This window comes from Heliangelus exortis, chromosome 1 (assembly GCF_036169615.1).
Source record: "Heliangelus exortis chromosome 1, bHelExo1.hap1, whole genome shotgun sequence".
Taxonomy (NCBI): domain Eukaryota; kingdom Metazoa; phylum Chordata; class Aves; order Apodiformes; family Trochilidae; genus Heliangelus; species Heliangelus exortis.
The window spans coordinates 193,342,877-193,369,223 of NC_092422.1; the positions used below are offsets into that span (position 1 = coordinate 193,342,877).

General features: G+C 43.0%; 1 protein-coding gene across 1 annotated transcript in view; it reads left to right on the forward strand.

Moving 5' to 3' along the window:
- The window catches only part of ITIH5 (inter-alpha-trypsin inhibitor heavy chain 5), a 50,405-nt gene that overhangs the window by 5,012 nt on the left and 19,046 nt on the right, over positions 1-26,347 (forward strand). Inside the window, exons 3-7 of the mRNA XM_071734189.1 lie at positions 3,853-4,016; positions 5,122-5,229; positions 7,140-7,390; positions 15,075-15,244; positions 15,792-15,908. Of these exons, the coding sequence (XP_071590290.1) occupies positions 3,853-4,016; positions 5,122-5,229; positions 7,140-7,390; positions 15,075-15,244; positions 15,792-15,908 (810 nt within the window). The remainder of the gene's footprint in view (positions 1-3,852; positions 4,017-5,121; positions 5,230-7,139; positions 7,391-15,074; positions 15,245-15,791; positions 15,909-26,347) is intronic.

Sequence of the window (26,347 nt, forward strand, 5' to 3'; positions counted from 1 at the left end):
CTGCCTCATAGCAATCTGCTAATCTGCCACCTTGGCCCTCCCTAGCTTTGTTTTTAATAGGGATAATGAACCACAGTAACAATAATAATATTAATCAAGTGGTTTGTTGTTTTATTTTGGGGTTTTTTGTATTTTTTCCCTTGTGCTGCCTCTCATCTTCTGAAGGCCTTAATAAAGTGCAGAGAAAACACACAGGCATTTTCACAGCTGTCAGAGCATCAGGTGCTGATGGATTGTGCAAGAGCTGCAGGGAACACACAAGAATCACAGGCTGGAACTTGGGCTGCCTGCCAAGCTCGACCTAGCAACCTGTTTGGAAACTGCCTCTGCCCCCAGTGTTTATATTTTCTATATACAAGGGATGGCAGATCTCTTCCAGGAATGGGAAGATGAATCAGTTCTTTTATCCTCAGCTGTATGTGATGCCCTTGTTCAGTGTTTGCTTTTTTCAGCAGCAATTCCTCAACACCAGGAAGAGGGAGAGGTGTTGAATTTTTTTTTTTTTTTCATTTGGTTTTGCCATTGTTTTTTCTCTGAGGTTATTAGAATTGGAGCTTCTTCAGTGGGAAGAGAGATGTGAGAGATCAGCTGAAGCCAGCAAGTGGTGTGGTTCTTCATATAAAATGTCATTAAGCTCTGGGACAAGATTTTGTGCATGCTAGAAGTTTATATGGATTCAAAAAGCAGCTGTGTAAACTCACAAAAGAAAAATCCACAGAGGTTTGCTAAGCACAAAAATACCATCTTTGATTAAGGAGTTCCTTTAGCCACAAGTTACTAAATACAGAGAATATTTCTGAGTAATATCAGTGCAGTTTGGATGGATTTTACTCTTCTCTAAGCATTCACTCTTGATCTCTGCCAATGATAGGCTATAGGGTTAAAATTGCTATTGTTCTCACCCAATACTGCTATTCTTATTTTCTTGTCATAACAAGGGCAAGGCCATGGCCTCTGTCATATTTTAAAGACTTTCTGACTTCAGATGAATCCATCACTGCATTCAGAGTGTTGGACTCCAAGTCAGATCTGTCACTGAAAAACATCTGATGTCTCAAGTTAAAAGCAAAGGGCTTGATCCTCTTTTGCTGCTGAGCTGTGCACCATGTTTGAACCCACAGCTCGTGATGAAATGCAGAACATGGGAGTGGATGCAGAAAATCTGGAACCAAAGCATCTGCTGGAGTTTCATAGTCTCTCTTTTACTTGTGTTATTAAATCCTCTGCATCTCTGCCACAGGAAAAAGGTGTCATGGAAGAATGAAGGAAAACATCACCTTGTTATATCTGAAAATGTTCCTCTAAAACAACTTCAGATCAAGATGTCCCATCCTCTCCATCTTCAGGATAATGGGACTAGAAAGCCATTCCTATGGATCAAGGAAGGTCCTAAGAACAGCAGGATGTAGTTCTAATTCACAGTGATTGAGTAAAAGCCACTAGTAGCCTCAGGGAGAGGAGGGATGTTAGATCTGAGCAGATGTGTTCTAGACTAGATCCATTGCACTCTGGGCTGTCTGAAATCAGTGAGACAAATCACACCCTAAAAGTGCTAATTTTTTTCTGTTGTGCTCCATGTGAGCTGAGCCTGTGCTAAGCAGGACGTTCATGGACAGAGAGAACATCACACGTCCTCCAGCTGTTAAAGATATCTGTCATGATTAGGTTCATCTGAGACACATTTATCAGAGTCTTTTCTGTCTGGCTGTTGATGGGTTTATTCCAAAGCTGTTGATGGTTTTTTGTCTGTTTCCAGTGGATCCTCATTCTTCCATTTGCCTGGAATTCACCACCCAGCAGCTTGTTTAGTTGGATGCTCACTTATTACAGCTTCTGATGCCATCAGCTACTGCAGAAATATTCTTGTTTCATTCTGACTCATACAACCACTTGCTCCCTTTTTAAAACCATTTGTCAAAATCATTTTTGTTCAGAAAAAATTCCTGGATGTGCAGCTGAAGGGCATGATTTTGCCTTCACAAGTCTTATGTGACTGTGACTGTTTATCAGCCTCAGTAGGAAGGCTCACAGTTTATTTGGCTTAGTGAAGTTGCTCTGTGTTTGCAATGTATTTTAATCTTTAGCTTCCTTCAGCTCTTGAGGGTTCTGTCTTTGACTGTTTAAGGCAAATACAGGATTTTTTTTTTCTTACATGGGCTGCTTATGGTTAAATACACTGAAGTCTTCCAGGAAAAAAAATTGTGTTGAGCTCCATGGAGATGCTGCTGTCAAAAAATAATGTTAGACTGGAGAAATGCTCTAACCCAAGACCTGTGCACAAAAACACATTCCCAAGAAGGAAAAATTGGCTTTCAGCTTTGATTACTACATCGTGTGTCATTCATTGCAGTCTCTGTAGCTTCTCTGCTGGAAACAAACCAGTGTAGGCTAAAAGTCTTAAAATATTTTACTTGAGACATCACAGTGTCAGTGTTTCTTATTAAATCTCTTCCATCCATTGGCTGAGACTTCCAGGATGGATTCTCAGGGGAGGAAGACTCAGTTGAATCCATTGACAACTAACTTACAGATCTGACTGCATAAATTTGAAGATTTCATGCACTGTGGTTTTAGTTTTTCAGGAGATCTTACATCTAGGCTTCTGCACACTCCATAGGGCAGTTTCTCTGACACTAGTTCTGGACCCTATGAGGGCTCTGAGTTTTAATCCCTATAAAGGAAGAGGCCATAAGGGACTAATCCTGATCCTTTCATGTGGTCAAGGTAGAAGGGTGCAGTTTAGGATTTTTATCAGTGTGTTTCGTACCATAAAGACTGGCACCATCAGAGCTCTCATCCTGCCTGGATTCTCCCCAGACCTTAAGCAATGACAGTGACCTCTGTCCTTGTGTGTGACCAAAGGCAGTGGTGGGTCTCTCCTTTACTTTTTGCAGCTCACCTGGAATTTTGAGGGCAAACCCACCTTGCCTGCTGTTGCCTGTTTATCTTTTAGGCCAAGTGCTGGGTCCTGCACTTTGGCCACAACAACCCCATGGGGAGCTCCAGGCTGGGGACAGAGTGGCTGGAGAGCAGCCAGGCAGAAAGGGAGCTGGGAGTCTGGATTGCCAGGAAGCTGAACATGAGCCAGCAGTGTGCCCAGGTGGCCAAGAAGGCCAATGGCATCCTGGCTTGTATCAGGAACAGCATGGCCAGCAGGTCCAGGGAAGGGATTCTGCCCCTGTGCTCAGCTCTGGGGAGGCCACAGCTTGAGTCCTGTGTCCAGTTCTGGGCCCCTCAGCTCAGGAAGGAGATTGAGGTGCTGGAGCAGGTCCAAAGGAGGCAACTGGGCTGGTGAAGGGACTCGAGCACAGATCCTGTGAGGAGAGGCTGAGGGAGCTGGGGGTGTTGAGGCTGGAGAAGAGGAGGCTCAGGGGAGACCTCATCACTCTCTCCAACTCCCTGAAAGGAGGTTGGAGCCAGGGGGGGGTTGGTCTCTTTTCCCAGGCAACTCTCAGCAAGACAAGAGGGCACAAGAGGTCTCAAGTTGTGCCAGGGGAGGTTTAGGTTGGACATTAGAAAGAATTTCTTTCTGGAGAGGGTGATCAGAGATTGGAATGGGCTGCCCAGGGAAGGGGTGGATTCTCCATCCCTGGAGATATTTCAAAAGAGCCTGGATGTGGCACTCAGTGCCATGGGCTGGAAACTGGAGTGGGAGTGGATCAAGGGTTGGACTCGATGATCTCTGAGGTCCCTTCCAACCCAGCCAATTCTATGATTATCTATGATTATCTTAGGGAGTCTCATACTCAGAGGGTGCTGATTTACTTCAGCATATTCAGTGCTAAACCCAGTGAAATACTGAAAGTGAGTTATCTGGCAGTGTTGATAGAGATCACCTTCTGATATTTACAGGAAACCAGGCCTCGGATGTCTGAATTCAGTGTGAAATCCACAATCATCTCTCGTTACGCTTTCACCACAGTCTCATGCACGATGGTGAACAGCGGATCCGAGGCACGGGAAGCTGTGTTTGAGATGCAAATCCCAGCTGCAGCTTTCATCTCCAACTTTACCATGTAAGTAAGTGATGCTGACAGCTGTCTCCCACCCTGCAGTTAGCTCCCTGAGATTTCAAAAACTGCCTCATCTGAAGTAGGACTCTGCCAAGGCCTTTTTGCACATCTTTGGGAAAAATCAAACCACACCCATGGTGCCCTCCAAAAGCCCCAAAAGCACAGAGCAAGTCCTTGGAGGACAGGATGATAAGACTCAAGTCTTCAATGTATGTGGTGAAGAAAATGACTTTATTTCCCATTTGACTGTCTTTTAAGCACTTCCTTCTCCTCCTCTCTTCTTGATTTGGGCCAAAAAAAAATCTCTCCTAGCCCTCAGAAATCTGTTCAATGAAAATTTCATCAGCCCTGGCACATGATACTTATCTTGCCAAACTGACTCTGATGCCAAACAGCTCCTTGTTGTTCCAGGTTCTCCATACTGTCAGTAGACAAGGAAAGTCAACTCCAACTGATAGATAGGTTGACTTGCTGCTGGAGCTGCTACTCATTCTCTGTGTGTAACAGAGCAAGCAGAGAGCAACCAAACTCACACTGAAATAAGTCACTAAGGAATAAGTTAAGGTCTTGGTTTAAAAAATATATTTGGTTTGGTCATGCACAGATGGCCCTTGTGGGTAGATATTGGGGACACAACTTCAGGCATGACTTCAGCAGAAAGGGGAACATCTCTTTTAGGAAGACTTCTATTAGGGGTGAATAGGAGGACAAACAGTTCTTTGCTATTAGCCAACCAAGCTGTATGTTAGGGGCTGTTTTGTTATGCAACCCATGGCCCAGTAACTCATTCCCAGAGAGAAGAATTTTAGTCAGGAAGGCAGCAACTTGAGAGCAGTTATCCTGAATATGGACCTGAGGATCCTGGGAGTCTTGACTTTGCTTTCTGGTTTGCATCCTTATGCTTTGGAGATTACCTACTGAACAGACATTTTAGTCAAACTCCTGGATTAAAAATGTTCTCTGCTGTAATTTGGCTTCTGTCTCAATGACTTAAGTGGACTCAAAGTGAGTTACACCAGTAGCATGCTTGGCTTATTTGCAAGTGCACAGTCTGTGATAGCTGTATATGTGTGCAGAGTGGTCATGCTGACATCTCTGGTCTCTCCAGGATCATTGGCAACAAGACTTATTATGGAGAGGTCACAGGGAAAGAAAAGAAGAATAGCAGTGATGACAAAATAAAACACAAGAAACCTTCAAACTCCACAGATGGAAGGTAAGTGTTGTGTATTTGGCTGTTCTGGGAAGTGATGGACTTTCCTTTCATCTTTATTTTGGCTGCTTTGGCATACTATCCATGGATTTATAGGAAGAAGCAGTGAAATAAAATGTTATTTGGATTGCCTGGATACTCCAAGGCATATAAAATTACAAGTGGTGTTTTCTAGGCCTGTTACACAACATTTTCACTTCCAAGATGCTCCAGGATGTATTTGAGAGGGAAAGAAATCATGTTACTTCCTGAATAACAGGCAGGAAAATTAAGGGCATGGGAATTTAATGAGTTACAAGTTCAAGACTACAAAGTTAGCCAGTGGCAAAACCACAGGTAGCCTTTTCAATCAGACTTACTTGCCCCATTCTCAGTGCTTGACTTATTTTAGTTCTTAGGGTCTGGAAGTCCCTTGGTCCTCCTGGCAGAAATCCTCACCCCTTTAATGATCTAAAAGTCTGTATGTTCACCTGAATGCACTTCTTCAGCAGCACTAGGGGCTGTTTTCTCAGGTTTACCCCAAATTCCCTCAAATGTTTCTAAGAGATGAACTGTGAGATGGATTTTACTGGAAAATCCTGCATTATTCCCATTTAACTGGGATAGTAGCACTAGTCCAACATGAACAAATGATCAGGAACAACTAAATAGTCTTTGCTTTTCAGATCAGAAAAATGATGAACAGTGGGGAGGGACAGAGAGAGATGAACTAATGAAGAATAAGGGTCTTTATTTTGTCCCTCGTAGAAAAACCAGAGAAAACTTAACAAGATGATCCCATGTCAGGTACAAAAAAGAAAAAATATTATATTCTTTACAAAATTGTGTTTCTTACCACTGAAAAACTGTGGGTGCCAAATTTGATGTGGGTTCAAAAAGAGCTTGGACAAACTTATGGTAGAAAAACCCTATCATGAACCTTCAGCAAAGGAACCAGACCTGAGCTGATAGAACCTGAAAGAGTGGGAAAAAGAAATCACTATATTTCTCTTGTCCTGCCATGTTGCATCCCTTCTGTGTACAATTACTACCTGTGAATGTTAGACCACTGGTATGATCCAGAGATGTCATTCCAATTGTCCTAAAGGCCAACATTGAAAAATTAAGTTATTTTTATACCTCTTAGAGAAATCAAAGTCTCAAACACTTTTCAGTTCTCACTGGATTGTAGACATCACCAAAATCTTGGATCAGGGAGTTCTGAAGTTACCCCTGCATGGCATTAAAAGCTTCCATTCTTGCTATGTGGATTTTTAATTTTCCCTTCACAAATTGTAGTGCCTGGCATCGTGTCAGTGCCTGGCAGCTGGACCCTGCAGTGCACTGTGTGGGAAGTAGAACATCTTAAGTTATTTCTGTTTAACAGAGGGCAGCAGAAGTCAATAAAGCAAACAGAAATCTGACTGTCACTTGTATGCTGGGTGACTGATGGCACACTGTGGCTGGCTGGAAGTCTCATTCTAGAGAAGTGTTCAGTTGTAGAATTGTCTTGGTGGTCCTATTTCACCCCACTGAGTATATGGCTATAAACAGTTAATCCTAAGAAAGAGGAATTAATTAGTACTTTGCTTAAGATATTGCAGAGTCCACAATGTAAAGACAAGAATTAATTATGTATCTTGCAAATTCTCTGTAAAAGAAGCCAAGAGACCTATTCCATGTTATAATTGTCTGTCATATTACTCTCTCTCTAAGAAATTATCTTGTCTTTTAAGACCTTTCCTCCAGTGAAAACCTCCTATGTGCCCAACACTTTGTGAAGCATTAGGATGTTTCTTTTCTTGCTGCTTTTATATATCCAGTGATAGAAAATACTTTCATAAGACCAACGAAATCCAGATTCATTATTCATTGGAGGAACTGGTGTGTGATTTGTATGGGATGTAAAGGTGTCTTTGGACTTTTTCTTCCAGGGAGAATGGCTATGAGACCTTCAAAGCTTCTGTCTTCATTCCTCGCAAGATGCAGGCCAGGTTCCTGCTGCATTATGAGGAGCTTTTGCAAAGAAGGTTGGGAAAATATGAATATACAGTCAGCATCAGGCCCCAGCAGCTTGTGGGGAGGTTACGAGTGGAGGTCAACATCCTGGAAAACTCAGGGATAGTTTCACTGGAAGTGCCTCCCCTTCGGAACAGCAAGCAGAAAGGCAATGGGAAAGCTGAAGGTAAGGAGAGATTTTATGACCCATGGTTCTGCTACTGGTTGCTTCATCACTTCTTAAAACTGGACTGGCAGGGCTGGGTGTTCTCCAAGGCAATCTTGGATGATTGTGTAAGACTGATGTTTCAGTCACTTCAGCTCCAAAGGAGGCATTAAACAAAACCCCAATATTGTACTGAAGCAGCATTGTCTAGGATCAAGGTTCTATTAGAAACTAGAGGACACATCTCATAAAGACAGCAAGAAAAAGAAATGCTTGCAGCTCATTAGGTGTAAATTATTCTGGCAAATTCCAATTATGACTTTGTTTAGAAAGATAATTGTGTCTGTGTGGTATCTTTGCATAAGCATGTGAAAACTTTGAAGTTCAATATAGGGCTGATCCCATTCAACTCAATAGAACTTTTTTTTCCTATTGTCTTCAGAAGCTTTGAACTGGACCTTCAGGCCTTGTGCTCAACAGTTGAACAGGCTCTTCTCTGGCTCCACATCTCCTGGGAACTGTTTATTTTAAATGAAATGTTTTTTCCATCCCTCCATGCCAAGGCAGATAGGAAATCCTGCACTTTAGAACATGGGAAATTCCAAGAGGAAAATCCATGTTTTGCCAAAGCACAAAGTGCAGTCCAAGTATCTACTCTTACCTCCAACTGTCCTTGCTTCCTGTTCAAGACAGTGTAAAGGTAATTTTCCTAGTGTCAACTAACAGCAAGGAGCCTGGGATGCCCTGATGGCTACAGGTTGGCAAAAAAACCCTCACTAAAACAAGAGGCTGAGTCTGTAAGCAGGATGGGGAGTCTTGTGGGAATTGATCCTTAGTTACTCTGACAGACTGCCAGCAAAATCTGTGGAGCTGTTCATATCTGCCAGGTAAAGACCCTAAAAGTGTGACCTGGGGTTAAATTGACTGCTCAGTGTCATCCTCCTCATTCCCTCCACTTCACAGTGAAATCAAGACTCTCAGTGACTTTGAGCAGCTTCAGGTCAAGCCCCATATAGCTAATTAGTCTCCCTGATATACATCCATGTGTGATAAAAGTGCTGTGCCTCTCATCAGGAGGGACAGGAAGCTTTTTTCACCTATCAGGAAGTACCATACTGCATTGTGGTTTATGGTTTCCTGCAAAACATCTGGCACTGATCATGGTTATGGACAAACTCAGCAGAACAGACAAACTGTTGGTCTGGTATGGCAATTCTTAAATGTGAATGACATAGAAGGAAAAATCTGGTAACTTGCTATCCAGTGTCAGTCTGAGAGCACTGATTATTCTTGGCACAGTGCTTCAGATTTAAAACAGATCATATAAAAATGGGCCCAAACTCTAAGATTCCATAGTCCTCTCTAGACAATAAAATGTATACAAAATAGATGCTGTATTTCAGGATGGGGAAAACAGCTGAAACTCAGATTCCCTGTGCTCAGAATTCACTTGCAGACCCTTTCTATCTGGAACTGCCCTATACATTTGGTGCAATCTGTTTGCTGTGGTGAAATCACTGCTATGGAAGTCACTGAAATCCCCAACTCATGTCCACCATGGGCAGTCAGGAGTGGGTATGAGATGTGTCCTCTAGTTTCTAATAGAACCTTGATCCTAGACAATGCTGCTTCAGTACAATATTGGGGTTTTGTTTAATGCCTCCTTTGGAACTGAAGTGACTGAAACATCAGTCTACACAATCAGATCAAGTCTTCATTGGTACTCATGTGTGTGCCACTCAGATGAGTGTACAGAGTTAAAGAATTCATTATATTTACCAAGATGAGGAGATTAAGACATTACCAGTAGACAGCCAAAAAAGAACAACCCAAAAAAGGTCTCAGAAGGGTCTCTGGGAAGGACAGATTGTTTTGGATAGGAGGTGTTTATTTTTTATGACCATTTTTGGACAACAAGATCAATCACACTCAAAGCAGACAACTGGAACTTCCTGCTTTCCTAAGCACAAATGGAAACCAGAAGAATACTCCTAGGGAGGGTAAGGCCAAGACAAGAAGGATTTCATTTGGAAATCCACTGCCCTCACCAGCTGCCACCTTTCAAGCTGGATCCAGAAAATAAAACATCTCAGTTGTTAGATCCTCCCTGCAAAACCTCTTTGCTCACATGGCACCCAGAAACTAAAGAAATTTGCACATGCAGTGAGATCTCCAGGCAAGACTGTGGATTTTTTAAGTGAAAGATAGGGAAATTGTGAAATATAGGTCAGAGTGGCTGCAAACTGGGGGCAAACCAAGAAGAAGACAGTGTCTGCTCTCTGCTTGGACTCCTGTGGCTTCAAACTCTTCAGTATCACTTGACTGGGAAGCATGGTAGCATTCTAGTAAGTAGGTGGCCAACAAAGGGTGTCAGACCAGATGCCACCATACCTGAGGTGCCTCAAAGAGATGTTGACTTAAAAAAATGATCAGATAAGGAGCTGAGGACCACAAAGTGGAAAATGCTGCCTGACTGATTTGTATTTAAAAATGTCATGAAAACTCTGTTCCTCAATTTCCTATGTCCACAAAGATGTTTGTAGTATCTCACAGTTAATGATAAAATTTTGAAAAGGTTTTGGAAAGTATTAGTAGATTACCTTGAGAGTGTTGGATGAAAAATATATTGTGACAAATCATCAGCTAAATGACATTCTGAGCAATGTGTCTAAAATGCCACCAACCTGAAGTCCTTGCTGAGAATGGGATGGAGCTTCACAAGTCATTTAGATACTTTTGTCTCTGACTGACCTGGATAAGAAATTACATTCTTTTTCTGAGTGAAGGTCCTGAAGATCCAGTGTACAATAGGCAAATGAAGTTGAAAATCAAATATGTTTCATTTGGAGTCATCCATAGCTCCAAATGAGAAGCACCAGCAGTGATTGATGATCATAACTGAGATGCCACCCTGTTGTGGCAATAAATGCTGTTAGCAAAACTAATGTAAAAATAAGACAAATAGATAAGATGACCAAAAGTGGAGGAATGGCTCATCTGCCTTTATTTTATGGGCCACTCCTCCTATATTTGTTGTGCCTGCTACATGCTATCTGTAGAAAAAATAGAAGCATAGTGGAATTCAGGATTTGGAATTCATCCTGTACCCATACAGTCTGTGATGAACCAAAGAGACAAAACTTAAAGACATATAGACAGAAGATGTCCCTTGATGAGAAGGAGTGAAGGATGCTTTTTTTGCCATTTATAAAACAGCACAGAAATCACAGCAGTGGAAGCAAAAGCAGTTAAGAGTCCAGTTCTGTCTGGTTTTGACTATAAGGGTTCCAGATACAAAGAGTGGACTTGGTTCCACAAGTTTCCAGTGATTTATTCAAAGTCAAGATGTCCTTTGCTCTAGATAGAGACTTGGAAAATTCTGTGTACATCCTCTCTGAATACAGAGCATAGGCAATGTGATGACAAATCTTTCCAGGAGATTTCCTTTGCCAGTGACTTCTGCACATACAGATCCACCAGGGAGCTGTATTCTTCCCAAAAGAAGGTATTAGGCATGGGAGTTTTGTAAGGTGATCTTTTGGTGTGTGCAGGTGGTGTCTTCTGTCACATACAAACCCCAAAACAGGACACATTGAAGCCAATGATCTTGGCCTTCTCTGGTGACCTCAGAATGGAGCCATTTTCTGAATGATGTCCTACCCAGCACCCTCCAGGGATGACTCTCCTCATCCTTTTCCTTCAGAGCAGCAGTGTGAGTCATGGACTTGGTCAGGGAGACACTAGGCTGCTAGAGAATGACTATTTCTCTTCAAAGCCATATGTCTCAGAGATGTTTTTATTTGTTATCATAGTTTTCTAGAAGCTTCTGTGTGTGACCAAAGGATGAACTTTGCATCTGAGCCCTAATCCTGACTCTACCAGTCTCTAAAATAATTTGAGTTTAACTGTTCATCATATGAGAACTACAGCTTCAGATGGAAAATTTAAAAAAAAATGCTTTTTCCTGCTCTGTTTACTTTTTTAGCTGAATTTGGTGGAAAGTTTGTCTCAAGGCCCTTTGAACAACCTCAGAGTGAGCACAGACCAGCTCAGATCTTTGAAGCTCATCCATGCTCTGGACTCTACAATGTCTCATAGATTTTCCTCTCTCAGTCACTTGTTTAAAAAGAACTGGGCCAATAAACAGAGAAGAGTAATTGTGATCCAGATATCAAGTGCTGCCTAAAAAAGAAACCTGGGGGAAGATGTAGTTCCTGGATTCAAATAAATAAAAGGCTGCTTCAAGGAGGAAAAGATACTGTGATTTCTGTGTCAATAGCAGAAAGATCAAGAAGCCATGAGTTTATAATGTGGAAAGAAAAATATAAATTAGACACTTAAAATGTTGTAACGTGGAAAGAAAAATATAAATTAGACATTTAAAATGTCTAAAAGTGAAAAAGTGAAGCTCTGGAAAGGACTGGCAAGGGCAGGTGCTGAGTTTCCATTACTGGAGGTCTGGATGGAGATCTGGAGTTTCTACATGATGTCAAAATCAAGTAGGAAGGGATTTGGTGTGAGCACATGGTTTGAATTAGATAACCTGCCTTCCAGGCCTGATTTCAATTATTCCAGGGTTAAAAAAAGGTTATTTTGGACCTTTTCTATCAGACCTTTTTTTTGTTTTGTTTTTAATCTCTGTTCTGGAGATGAGTGGCTCTAAGATAGATGGGAGAGGTTCCTCAGGTATTCTTGTCTCTGACCATGGCTGTGTGAGGCAGCCTCAGAAACCTCTCCAAGGGTTCCCAGGGCACTGTCTATGTCACAGGGGATGACATTCATCACCTCCAGAGAGTGTTTTGAGGAGTAACAGAGGAATGCAATGCCATCCACTTGAGCCCTTCTAGATTCCACAGTGCTTTACAAAACTGGATACCATGTCATTCTGCCCACTTAACAGGTGAGGAAACTGAGGCATGGAGTGGCTACCTATAACTAGGGCTAGAACACATTCCAGGATGGCTCACTGAATATTGTGCTCCTCCATCAATGTACTTCTGGCAGAGAAACACAGAAGTGAAGTCCAAAGACCACAGCCTTGTGTACCTAAAGTAGGTATAAGGAGAGAGCTTCTGTTTTCAGTGTGAGATGGACTTTCACTAACCCTGGTGTGGTGTGGCCAGGCAGCCTAACTGGTGACAATTCTTGCTTTTCAGCAGCTGAGGAGAAGTAACCCTTCAATTGATCAGAAAATATAAATGAACTATTAAGCCATTTCTATGAATTCTGGGCATTTCCCACACACTGGCAGTTAAATGGAATCTTGGAAGTGATAGAGGACAGATGGAAAATCCAGGAAGACCTATACAAGCAAAGCTGGTGCTCTGTATATTAAGTACATATTATATCTGTTGATTCATCAGATCAGAGGGCAGCTATAAAAGTAAAAACAGATCAGCATGGGGATAAAATCTTATAGCTCTATTGATTTTAGCTTTTCTTTGTCAGGGGAAATTTGAACTGTACACAGATTTTTAGAATAAATGTCAAAGCTCTTGACACTGGTGCCCCTAAGTGATTTTGAGGTATTGGCTAGGACTTCTTTTCTATTTCTGTCAAGATGGATGGACTGGAATTGGCATAGCCAGAGAGTCAATTCTTGACTTTACTGAAATTGAGTAATATCTGTCATTCAGCCTCCCCAGTCAAGAGTTTTGCTGATGAGTTTGTTTCACATTCCAAGACCTTCAAGTATCATTTATTTGTGTAGAAATTTGGGCTCTGAGGAAACTTTTCCCTGCCTCAATAGCACAGTCTTGTGCCTTGTCTGTTCACATGGGCTCACAGGACACCTCTAAAAGAAAAGCCAAATCACCACAGAAGCAGCACCCCAGAGTGCTATTGATTTATGACTCTTCCTTTTCTTGCTTTGCTTAGGGGAGTCTAGATTATACAGAGCACTTTAGAATAAATGTCAGAGCTTTGGAAAATCATTTTATAAACCCACAAGAACTCTACTTTCTATGGGTTTGACCTTTGGTGAGGTCAGATGTGTTAGGTAACTACTTCATGGCTCCTTTTTCCTATTTAGGGAGTAAGTCTGAATTAGACATAGAAGTAAGTAAATAAATTAGACATAATCATATGTAAAATTTTCTAAATCTTTGTGGGATCTGGATGTAAGGTGTTCAATATTGCTCACAGAAGTCACATTGCATTCCTCTAATGCTGCTCAAAGCACTTTATAAAGGTGAAGAAATGCCACTCCTCATTACACTGCCAGTGTTACAGGAACCCCCAGAGAGGAGCTTTCCAAGACTGCCTGCACCTTGTCATCATGTTCAGTATTGTTAATGAGGTATAGCACCTAATTAAAATTATCCTAAAGCAAATGTCTGTGCCTGGCCTAATCATAACATATCCTAATCCCCCATGACACTCTTGGTCTGCTCTCCATTGAGCACAGAAATTTTCTAGGAGACACTTGCATTGTGAACACCTAAACCAGAACTAAATGTCACCCATCTTTTATTTTCCCTGCCATACTTTAGATTTCTTGGGGCATTTCTGGCAGAGAATTGAGACCTACTCCTCCCAGTATAATTAAGCAGCTCATTCTCACCAATTTGTATCTGCACATGAGCAGACAAAATGAAACTTATGGGCCTCAGAAAAGTGTTGGAATAATCACTGTGAGAGCTGAAGCACCTAAGAGGAACATTGGTCGAGAATCTATTTTGGTTTTTTCAATAGCTGGTCAGGATCAGGGGGAAAGCCCTGAAAATCTGAGGAGTTCAAAGCCAAATGTAGCCTTTGGCCAATCTCATGTTATAGTCCTTATGGAGTTCATAGAGAGTGAGCAGCTGACACACCAAAAGAGAGTAAGGTGGGATTCTGACCACACAGAGAGGCAAGAAGGAATCTCCATATCCTTCAGCTTGTGCAAAGTAACAAGACAAATGGAAGCTAATTCAAGGGTGACTCAGACCTAAATTATTGTCTTTCTTTGTGCCCTCTAAAAGGTACTTCTCTCCTCACTGGCTCAGGAAGGGCTCTCAGAAATTTGGGTGAGTTACACCTCAGGGATGCAGTTTGCATGGCTGCACCAGCAAGGGTTGGATTTTGTCTCAGGCAGTAAGACTGAAATTGCAGCAACTCTACTGGTAACTCTTTGCTGAACATCCAGGTAGCTAAGATGACTTGTTCAGATGTGGACATTACACATAAAACACTGTTCAGATCAAGTGATCAATCAGGCAGATCAATCCCACCTCACACACACCTCAAGAACTCCTTATAACCAGAATGGAGAGACCTGCAGTGTGATTCATCTAAACCCAGAGGAAATGTTTCAACAGGAAAAATGAATCATACTGGCTTGGACTGAAAGGATCTCAGGTATAGGAGCTGCATTCTAGATGCTGAAAGCTGTTGGAATGAATACCAGCTACAAGTCTGAAGTTGTGCATTTGTTATTTACAGAAAGCAGTTTACAGTCATACACAGAATATTTGGCCTTGGTGACCTTCAAACAAAAGTAAGCACAGGAATTTTGTCTAAACATTTATATCCCTGATAGGATTGCAGTGTTGAATTCAGTTTAGAATTAGAGGGAGCTCTTATTTTATCACTGGTGAGCTGAATCTTTAATCTCAGTATGGAACTGTGCTAGTTGGCCTGACACCATGGTAGTACCATGTGTGCTGTGCTTAGATATCTGTAAGACAAAGGGCACAATTGTAATATTGTGGTTTTATCTCAACAGGTGATGTTTCTCCTCCTCCTTCCACTGTAGTTGGACATACCAAAACCTTAGCTAAAGTTACTTTCAATCCCAGTGTTGTTGAGCAAGCCAGGATAGCTCGAAATGGCATTTTGGGAGACTTCATAATTAGATATGATGTCAACAGGGAGCTGAGTGTTGGGGATGTTCAGGTACTGTACACATCACTCATCTTTTATGTTTTAATAATTAAACCTGAGATGGTTTGATTGTCTTGCATGCTCCAAATGAGTTAGAAAATGTTTTCCAAGTGAAGGTCACTTCTCTATGTTGTAAAAACTATAAAATAAAACCATTTAGTTGGCAGCCACAAGATGGGCTTAAAAAACACAGGTACCTACTTCACTGAGTGACTTTTTTGTGTCTGCTTTTCACTCTCAATTTACTGGCTGTACACATCTGAATACAAGGCCTGTTCCCCAAATGCATGTTGTGGTTCTGACCCCTGGGAACATATTGCACAGGCAAGGAAACTCCAATTCCCACCATGGAAGGAAATGTGGAGAGCTCCAGTAATCTCTTCAAGTCTGGATAAACAGGGGACCAGGATTAAGAGGGATATCAAGGAGCACTCATGCTCCAATGCAGACACTGAAAGCAGGATCAGGTGTGCCTAACCAAATAGCCCATAATGATTTGTGTGGAACATTGCATTATGATCTGTCTCCAATTCCTGACTTCCTTGCTCTTCTTCCACAGATTCTTAATGGGTATTTCGTGCACTACTTCGCCCCCACAGATCTTCCTCCATTGCCAAAGAATGTTGTATTTGTGCTTGACATCAGTGCATCCATGGTGGGAACAAAACTGAAACAGGTAAGATCCTGGTATTTATGATAGATGGGTTGGTTGTAAGGTTGCAGAGAGCTTGGTTCAGGCTTTTCATCAACCCAAGTGCACTTGGGTTCTTCTGCACAATGTTTGCTATGCCTGAGGTGAGAGGAGGCTCTGTAGAAAGCTCAAGGTGAGATAATTTACACACAGTGAGAAATTACCATGTTAGTGGGAATGGGTTGGGAATAAGAACTGCAGAGGACTTCACTGTGTACAAGAGGCTGGTGCTGTCAAAACTGAGTGAGGATGCTGCAGATAGGATTGTCCTGGGCAAGTCTGTTCTGAGCAGTTTAAAGAGAGGCAGATGAGGGAGAATTCCAGGAGATGTGCATTCAGCAGACCATGGTATCCAGCTTAACAGCAGGGAGAAGATACTGTTGTCTTTCAATTGGCAAAACTCAGTAATGTGGAACTCCATGGCTTCTGCTGAGAGTAATGTCAATTTGTCCTACTGGAGAATCTGAATCTTCCAGCACAGACCTCAGACATATTTCCAGGGCACAGATCTTAGCATGAGCCAACATCCCCAGCTGAAGAGCACATCACCAATGCTTAAAATTGACCTTTGACATTCAAGGTTCAAACTGATGCCTAAACATTTTTGCTTCTTCAGTGCTCTGAGCTGGACAGATGAAAACCATCTCCATGTCAGGAGTCAAATCAGTTGGGTTGGAAGGGAACTGGGCCTGGGAGAATGTTCTCTTTGTCTCAGTATTACCTCCCTAAAGTAGAAGTAGACTGTGCTTGGGGAAACACATTCTCTCTCTCTCAACTCAATATTATCAGTCTAAACTAGAAGCAAAGATGAATTAAGACTTCAATTCTGTTCTGAATGATTTGGCAGATATAGCTCAGGTCTGCAATTACACAGGAGAGGAAAGACCACTTTCCATCTTATATATCTGTGCAGAAAGGGAAAAGATTCCTGGCAGGGATCTTGTTTCCTTCTATTTGAAGACTTCCCCCAGAGGCATGAGATATGGAGACCTTAATTGGCTTCTTTGTGCTTGGTTGCCACATCTTTACCTTCTACTGTCTTAACATGGCACAGCTACTGACAGTGGGAAGTGACACTTTCCACCTAGGATGACACCAACATGGGGCAGCATGGATGGTGTGATGTTGTCACTCTACTAGAAAGACTGAAAGCCAATGGCTCCTGGCCATTTAAGGACCACTAATTAGTCCATCCAGGCTCCTTGGTTGCCTGCCTGGAATATACAAATATTTCTGGAAAATGTGGTTATTTGAAAGCCTTTTTTTTTTTTTTTTCCTTGGCCACCTACACTAACCCCAATGTCTTTAGAAAACACAGGCTGTGGTTGTTCTCTGACAGTTCTGTCTTTGAACAAGTACATTGAGGGTGTATTTGCCTCTCTATGCTAAAAACTTTACTATCTGGTTTCAATGGTGATTATAAATCTTAATATAGAAGCTGTGTCTCCTATTCAATCAGATTATCTCCACTGGGAGCTGAAATGGATTATGACTTTTGTGGCTCCTAATTATCTTCTTCAGTGACTGGAGGAGCAAACAGAGTTGTTTACAAACATCCCTGGTGGGATGCTGAAAGAGGTCTTGAAGGAAAATGCCTTTGAATCTCTACAAATTCCTGTGGAAAGAGCCTGGTTCTTGGCTTTTTATCCTTCTTCTGACAAATATCTGCCTTGCCTTGCAGAATAAACAGCACAAATGCACCCATTCTGCATGCTGAAAGCCATACTTACTAGACATGGCCAGGGATTAACTCTTGAAGGTCTATTTCATATCCTAGCCAGCTCCTACTGCTAAACATAGATGAATCTCAGGCTAATTTGCTGCAAATAGGTGCCTCTTGAGCCTGAAGTGAGTGAAAATGTCTATCCAGAACCTTTGTAGAGGTTATACCCAATTTTTTGCCTCTCTCAGAAAACCACTGGTATGTTGTAGAGGACTGCTATGTACAGGAAGCACCTACCACCCTGTTTTCAGCTGCTCCAGAAATTAAAACTTCATGGAATTATGTCCTAAATCATAAAACCTCCCACACAGATTAGTCAGGGAAAGACCAAAATCTAGGGCTGGCTGAATAATATGCCTCTTTTGTACACTGGGAGAATGAGATCAGTTACAGCCATGACCTATGTCTGCTCCCTTGTTTTTTTTTTACCCAACTGTTGTTGTTGTTGTTAAGATGTTCATTAAATTACAGACACGTCCCCTGGTGGCAGGATACATCTGAGCAGAGGAAATGCCTCCTTTTCTTCTTTTCTCTTGGACTCTTGCAGCTGTGGTGATCTATGGTGGTGTGCAGAGAGCTAGGAATTCCCATGGGACTGCCTTTCCTCATTTCTCTCTACTGAGTCACATGCAAGACCAGCTAAAAATACAGTCAGCACTTGTAAAGCATGCTCTTGGAGGTCATCTGTGGTAACTATGACAAAGTACAGTTTTTAGGGTTGTGTAAGTAAGGATGAGAGACATCAGCTGTGTACCCTTTCCTATAGCAACTCTTCTCTCAACTGCTTTCATGAAGTTAATGGCAAAGTGACTCAAATCAGGTCAGGGTTTCATGCATCCTGCAGTTCCCACAATAAAATTATGAGTAATTTCTTCTCTTCCTCTCCCAAAGTTTTCTTTTCCTGCATAAAAACCCTTTAACCTAAGATATCTCAGTCTTTGAAGCAACAAGATGTCCAGACCCAGTTGCAAATATATATAGCTGGTTGATCAGCTTCAATCAAATGAGTAAAACTCTTGAGAGAGTCCCCTCACACCACTAAGGTGGAGGGGTTTGTGGTGTTTAGGAGTATGGGTTAGTACTGGACTCAGCAGAGTTAGTTTAATGGTTGGACTTGATGATCTGAAAGGTCTTTTCCAACCAGAACAATTCTGTGTTATTCCTCTTGCAGTTTTCACAGCCTTTGATTTCTGGTAATGTCTGGCAGACTCAGCAGTGTCACAGCAGTCCACCTCAGCTGAGGATCTGGACCTTTGTGATACTCACCTTCTGGCCTTGTTAAGGAGATAAAAGTTAGAAAGAGAAATCTCCTGAGCACCATGATAAAAAAATTCAAGACTTTGCATGTCTTCACTGCTGTCCCACTGGCAAGGAAGATTCTGTTTCTGTCCTCTCAAGCCTTGTTCCTTCATTTGCAAGTAAGCTCTTGCAAATGTGTGAAATAGCTGCTTTTAGCAGGAGCTGGATTTACTGGGAAGCAAAATTATTTGCCCTTTGATCAATATGATCTGCTGATGTTTATGGTACATTTGGCTTAGAGGTAAAGGGGGACACAGTAGTTTTACAATGGTATCACTAGAAGAAAGTGGGGCCAGTTAGAGTTTCACCACCTTGTGATTGCCCCCAGTTTCCCTAAGCATGGTGTAAAAGGACCTGCAGTTCAGTGTTCATGTTCCAAGCTTTGAATGTGTCCACAGAAGGATGGATTTCCAGAAGTTTTGCAGACATGTGGTAAGATCCAATTGTTTCATCCACGGATTCATTTCACCTTACCTTTCCCACAGGCAATAAAATGCCCACACACAGTTAAACAGTTGGCTACACCACAAGCCTGGCAACTTCTCAGGGGTGGTGTGTGCCAGACTGTAATTTTCTTTGAGGTTAATGGTGCTAGGAGGAACTCAGCTGAAGCTGGGACCTGCTGCATATTTGCAAATGCTTTCTTTTATTTGCCTGTAACCACCCAAAGGGCACTTTTGGTACCCATGATCTGTGAACCATGCTGTCTGGGCCCTTCTGAGGGCACAAGTGCCTTATATATTAATTTCCCTAAACCTCTGTGCCTCAGCACACAGGCTCCTTCTGAGTAGTTTCAAGGTGATGAGAAAGAGGACACCTGATATTCTCACTCCAAACTCCACTGTCTTCTGCTGGTTGCTGCAGAGCTGGCTGCAGGCCTCTTGACTACCAGTCCAAACAGTGGCTGCTGCCCAGAACTACCTTAAATCACCCCCAAAAATGCTAATTCTAATTATAGCCTTCAGTGAGCTTAAATCTACTGTCTGTAAAGAGGAAAGCCCTGGTGAGGCCTCACCTTGAGTACTGTGTTCAGTTCTGGGCCCCTCAGTTCAAGAAGGAGATTGAGGTCCTCGAACAGGTCCAAAGGAGGCAACCAGGCTGGTGAAGGGACTCGAGCACAGATCCTATGAGGAGAGGCTGAGAAAGCTGGGGGTGTTCAGGCTGGAGAAGAGGAGGCTCAGGGGAGACCTCATTGCTCTCTACAACTCCCTGAAAGGAGGTTGGAGCCAGGTGGGGGTTGGTCTCTTTTCCCAGGCAGCTCTCAGTAAGACAAGAGGGCACAAGAGGTCTCAAGTTGTGCCAGGGGAGGTTTAGGTTGGACATTAGAAAGAATTTTTTCACGGAAAGGGGGTGATCAGACATTGGCATGGGCTGCCCAGGGAGATAGTGGACTCTTTGTCCCTGGAGACATTTCAAAAGAGCCTGGATGTGGCACTCAGTGCCATGGGCTGGGAACTGCAACGGTAGTTAATCAAGGGTTGGACTCGATGATCTCTGAGGTCCCTTCCAACCCAGCCTATTCTATGATTCTATGATTCTAAGATTTGTCAGCTTTTCCGTTTCTGTTGTAAAACAACAGCTTGGAAGAACAAAGAGCTGTGTGCAGTGTCTCCAGCACCAACAACTTCATGCAGCTGCCTCCTGCTTGAGAATACACAACAGCTGTGTCATCTCAGCCCTCTCTGGAGATGTGAATATGGAATATGGGGTTTACTGCTGTAAATAAGATGTTAGATCCACATAAACATTCATTGCTCAGCTTCCAAGAAAGGTACAAGTTCCAGTCGTGTAGTAAAATAATATGCCTTCCCCAAACCCTAACATTTATAAGTAATAAGGTCATACAGAGAAACAAGTAACCTGCAGAGCATGATGGCATCAGATGTTCAGGATGAGCATCTGCCAACATGACCCCAGCTGAATTGCACCATCCTGAGGCAGTAGAAATAAAGACAGAATTTCCCAGGAGGACCCCAACCCACTTGTAACTGGCAAGTGCCATAATTGGGTTTGGAGTAAATAGGATGCAAAAGCAAAGGCAAAAAGTGTCATGGAAATACTGCTGAGGCTTGCACTGAAACTTGTTAAGGCTTTCAATGAGACTTTTGCTGAATTAATCAAAGGATGAACTGAAATTGGGTGCTTCCAAAGGGGCAAACACTGCCCAGTAATCACCAGACAAGACCATAGTGAAAAGGAAGGAGCAAAATCAAACTGGGAAGTCAGGCAAAGGATCAGGGTCATTGAGGTCTAGGACCAGGCATAGCTGTGACATACACCTACTGCATAGCTACTGGTCTGAGACTCAGACTGGGACTGAGGGCCCAGATTGGAGCTTAAATGGGCAGGATTCTGGGTGGAAGCCTCAGGTAGGGTTGGTCAGAGCCATTAAAGCCTATCAGTCTGCATGCTTATGAAGCTATAGACCTGGGTTTCTTTGACAGTCCTTCCTAAGGTGGAATTGTGGTTTGTTTTTTTGTTGTTGTTTTTTTTTTTTTCTAGTTGCTGGTGCAATACCTGGAAGCCAGACCTGGCTTCTATTCATGTTTTCATCCCAGATCAGTTATGTGTACTTAGGTAGATTATTTTCTTTGCCTGTGCTTGTCTTTTTGCAGAGTCTTGTCTGTTCAGCTGGCAAACTCAAGGCTGGGCTAATGGCTGTACAAGATACCCCCAAGTTTAAAAAACACCTGATCTTTGCCAAGACCTAAGCTATCAGTCTAACACAGCTTGGAACAACACTCACTGCTATTGCCAAGTAAATAACCCCTTCACCCTAATTTGGGGTGTGTACTGCACATTGCTCAGCTGGGATCTGACTGAAGAGCAGTTGATGCTCAGGAGTGCTTGTGGGATCTTGTGCAGAGCCTACTGGAGTGAGGTTTTCTGTGTTACATTCCTGTCTGAAGTCATCAAGCAGTGTTCACAGACAGTTCTGATTCTGATGGCCACATATTTGAGCTCACTTAGGAATAAGGGATATTGACAATATGTCTATCATGAGGAGAGAGCTTTTGCTAGCTTAGCCCTAACGTAGTGACTTCACCCGCTCTCCTCTTCACTTTCACATTCACCTGGTCTGTTTTCAGCTGAGTTTTGGGCAAAGATTTGGCCTGAGCTCACATCTGAGAAGGTGGCTTGGAATGGAAGTGGGCAGTGGAAGAGCTGGAGAAAGAGATATGCAGGAAGGAGTGGTGATCCTGGAGCTGGAGATGCTGAGGGGATTTGGAAATAGGGAAAATGGGAAGGGGAGCAGGTACTGAAGGTGTGTGAGGGCCCTGTGACAGATTCTGTGGTGTGAAAACAGGCAAGTTACTTTTTTGTTTTTAAAGAACAATTCAGTGCTCTTTCACTGCTTAATACTAACCATGAGCAAAGGTGCTGGGTCTTTGTTTCAACCAAGCACCCATCTTCATCATTGCTCATTCACTGGATATGAAAATGGGGAAGCTGTGTGTAAAATTAAGAGGGATCACAATGCAAGGAAAAAAGGGCCAAGGCTTTGCAAGGAGGTAACTAGAGAGTCACAGCCTTTGGAGAAGGATAACAGATACTTCATCACTGTGGGGATACATCACTCCTTTTCATGGAGAAATAACTCCTCTCTGAGTGGAAAGGACACAATCTTTCCTTGCTGAAATAGCACAGAGCTTTCCTCCATGGGGAGGGAACATCTCACTGGGAAGGAGGAACCCTTCTCTCTCCCATCAGATTTCATGCACAGGGAGGATGTTCTGAGAAGTGCTTAGAAAGCTGCAAACCTGGCAGGCTGCTGAGCCACCCACTGTGAGAGAGTGGCTGCATGATGAAGAATGGAGAGGAATCAACATGAGAAGCTCAGCAGTTTGTGTCTCAGCCCAACTCCTGCTGCCTAACTTAGCAGCTAATGGTTGCTGAAACCAAGGGGATGTGCTGTGGGCAGCCTCTTGGCCATGTCTGCTCTTCCCAGCACTGTGTCAGCAGCTGGTCTGTGTGACAGAGGATGGAAGTCTGGAGTTGTTGGAATAGTTTTCATGCACATGAACTCATTCCATCTTCTGAGGCTGGGCAGAGAGACAGTTATCAAGCTCTGTATTGATAACTTCCCTTGGTGTTGACCTTTTTGCTGCTAGCTCCATGGAAACTGTTTTTCATGCTGACAGGGAGGGTGTTTGAGTGTCTGGCTGGCATGTTAGGGGATGTGATCCCACTTCAAATGAGCTAAGCACAAGATAAGAATGTGGCCTTCAGACTCTGCTGTGTCAGTCTGGCTGCCTGCCTGGGTAGCCCCATTATTTCCAGTGGGGTTATTTCAGTGTTGCATTGTAGGGCAGCCTTTAAACTTTTATTTTGACTTACTGTGCAGAAAGATTTACAGCTCCAGATGTAACCCATACCACGCTGTTGATAAGGACTTGAAGTCAGGATGCTTGGTTCTGATAAGAACTTACCTGCTTAAAAGGTATTTATTTATAGCAGCAACACTGCAGTGAGATTGTAAAGTCTGAGCATCAGCTCTGCCCTCTGGGCACGTGGAACTCCAATTCCTGAGAAATCAGATCATCTTGCAGTTTTTCATCTTTTTATCTTCACCATGCTGTTGGGTGCTACAGAAGTAAGTTACCCCAACTGATTGCTGAGCTTGTCCACATCTTTGAAGACAGTTTTATCTTCCACTGAGCAGAAATCCAGTGCTTAAATGCTTTGGATGGATGTGGAGCTAAGTGATTTAGTCAATGTTAAGTGAAAAATCTTTTTCAGAAAAGGCATTAGACACAGTTGCTCTAAATGATGAAGAATTTATTTTGCAGACAGGGAAACTACAAAGCAACTTTTTCTGAGGCCATAAAGGGACTCAGCAATGTTCAAGTTATTAGCAAGAGATCTGTGCTGTTCAGGGGAGAGAGAAAACCATGAACTGTAGACAGACCTTTATTGTCCAGAGCTCTACAACCAAACTCCCTCCCATCACAGGACAGTGTCAGTGTAAAACAAAATACTTGTTGTCCAGGATTGTGAAGGAGTTTTCCTTGGTTATGTGCCTGCCAGGAAGAAAGCACAAAGATACATTGACAGGGAGAAGTTGAGCTGCAGTCCCTGAACTGCATGATGCTCCCTGCAGATGAAGAAAGGGCAGATTGTCCTTCCTAAGAGGGGGATGGAGGAAGGAAAAAAAAAACAAAAAAACAAGGGTACACTTCTGTGTTAAAACCCATTTTTGGTACAAAAGTCCCTGTTGCTGGCAACTGACACCTGATCTGAATTTTATGTGGGCAGAAAGAAAATGGGGACATAGAGGAAAGCAAAACTCACAAGATGTGACCTTAAACCTCAGCAGGCATGAGACTGCCTGTAAAACAGCAGCAGAGCTCACGTGCCTTTCCATTGGTTCAGATCCCAAACCAAGGTTATGGCAATACCCTGTCTGACCTCAATAGCACCAATTCAGGTGAAACTGATGCCAACCCTTCCTGAACTGACAGTGTTAACCTCTCTGACAGACTATGGGCAGAATTATATTGCTGCTGTAGCTCTGAAAAGCAATTTCTGGAGTTTTCCATCAGCTGCCTGTGCCTGTTTGGAAAGGTAAAGTTAAGAACCAAAGCACAGAGGATCTCAAAGGAGCAAGGGGAGCTCTTCTGTTTTTTTATCCCTGTGCTTCCTATAGTTTTTTTTTTTGCCAAAGAACATATTTACTTGTACTTTTCTCCTTGCTGTAGAAGATCTGATTTCTGAGCCCTTCTCTGCACTGTTGCACTATCAGGCAAGAAACTGGACAGAGCTGTGGGTTCCTAATTCCCTCTGAACTTACAGCTTGTGCCTTAGCTCCTTGCTTGTCAAATATGGGCCCCAAAAATGGAATCTGGAAGGACAAAGTAATTGTGTCTTCTAGTTGTGGCATCCTTCACTATATGGTTCCAGATGGTCTGATGAAAAACATTCTCAAGCAGAGCTCTCAGCCCATGGCTACTGCCTTCCAAAAGCTTTGGTAGTGACTGCCTCTCTGCTGGCCATGCTCTTTAGACTGACTGATCTTGAGCCCACTCAGGGTTCTGGTGCTGGCTGAGGCTGGGAAGGGGCTGTGTCACTGGTGCCCATGTTTCCCTGCCCAGCTGGGTTTGGGATTTTTGCCAAATCATCTCAGAGGCACTGGTGAAGTCAGTGCTGGGGAAGGCTCCTTCTGCATCTGGAAGCTGTTTCCAAGCAGGGCTGAGTTTCACCACCATGCTGCAGAGATCCACTGACCATACAGAACTGGAAAGTATTTTGAATTTTTTTTTAACTTTTATTATTATTTTCTCTTTTTAATGAGCTGCTGTGAAGCTAGCACAGAGGACGTGGGCTTAGGATGAAGCACTTACAAGTGCTCCTAGGCAATGGAAAGTCTGAATATGTGGGCTTGGGACATGCATCATAATGAGGTGCTTGAATTCTCCCCTTGCTTCCTAGCAGGGCCAATGTCTGGCAGTGCCATGGCAGCTAACAACCACACATTGTCTCCCTTGGAACTGCACAGATTTCAGGGTAGCCAGGCTTTGCCCTCACCCTGCTTCCCAAACAACTGAGAGGCTGTGGGAGAAATGTCACCAGGACTCAGATTCCTCCTAAAAGGTGCCCAGATGGTCTGACATCATTCCAGATGTCTCCGAGGCAGCTCTTTGACCCAAGAAAGGGCTAAAGGCTCTCAGCTCTCCCATGGGAATGTGTCTCTTCCCATGCTTTACTCCACTGGTGTTTAAGCTAAACAGGGTTTGTCAGAGTTAGCCCCAAGGGCCAGGTACAAAGGTGACAAGTCACAGCTGAACTGGAGCACAGCTGAGGGAGGGAATTCTCTTCCCTGCTATTGCTGGGAATTGTTCAGCCCCAATTCCCACTAGCCATGAGGCAGGGCCCTTAGCTTGAGTGAACCAAAGGAGCAGCAGCTGCCTTGCATGTTTAGGTATTGTTAAGGAGGTGACAACAAAGCCCAGAGTGGTGGCTGGGAGCTGGCTTGTCTCTGACCTTGTAGGCTTGAGAAGACCCTGTCTGCATTCAGGTCATGTAGATGTTGTGAGCCCATCTTTAGCTTCTCATCATGTCTGAAGCACAGACAAAAAACTTTGATCACTTCTTGGCAGCCATGATCATCTCTTCTCAGCTGTAGATCATGAATCTGCTCCAGATTTGGGATATCAGTGGTTTTCTGTAGCCCTGGAGGTGGCTGTTTAAAGCCCTAGGTCCCAGCTGTGCTGACAGCTCATTCACCAGCACAGTTGCTCAACTCAAATGCCCTGGAGTGGCAATTCAGTCTCCAACTTTAAGCTCAATTTCATCCATGCTAATTTGAGGTAAATGGAGTAATCTTCCTCCACTGAGTTATCCTCTTTTAAATCCTCATTTAAAACTTGTCTCTGTCAGCTACAAATTATTCCCAACTGGCAAA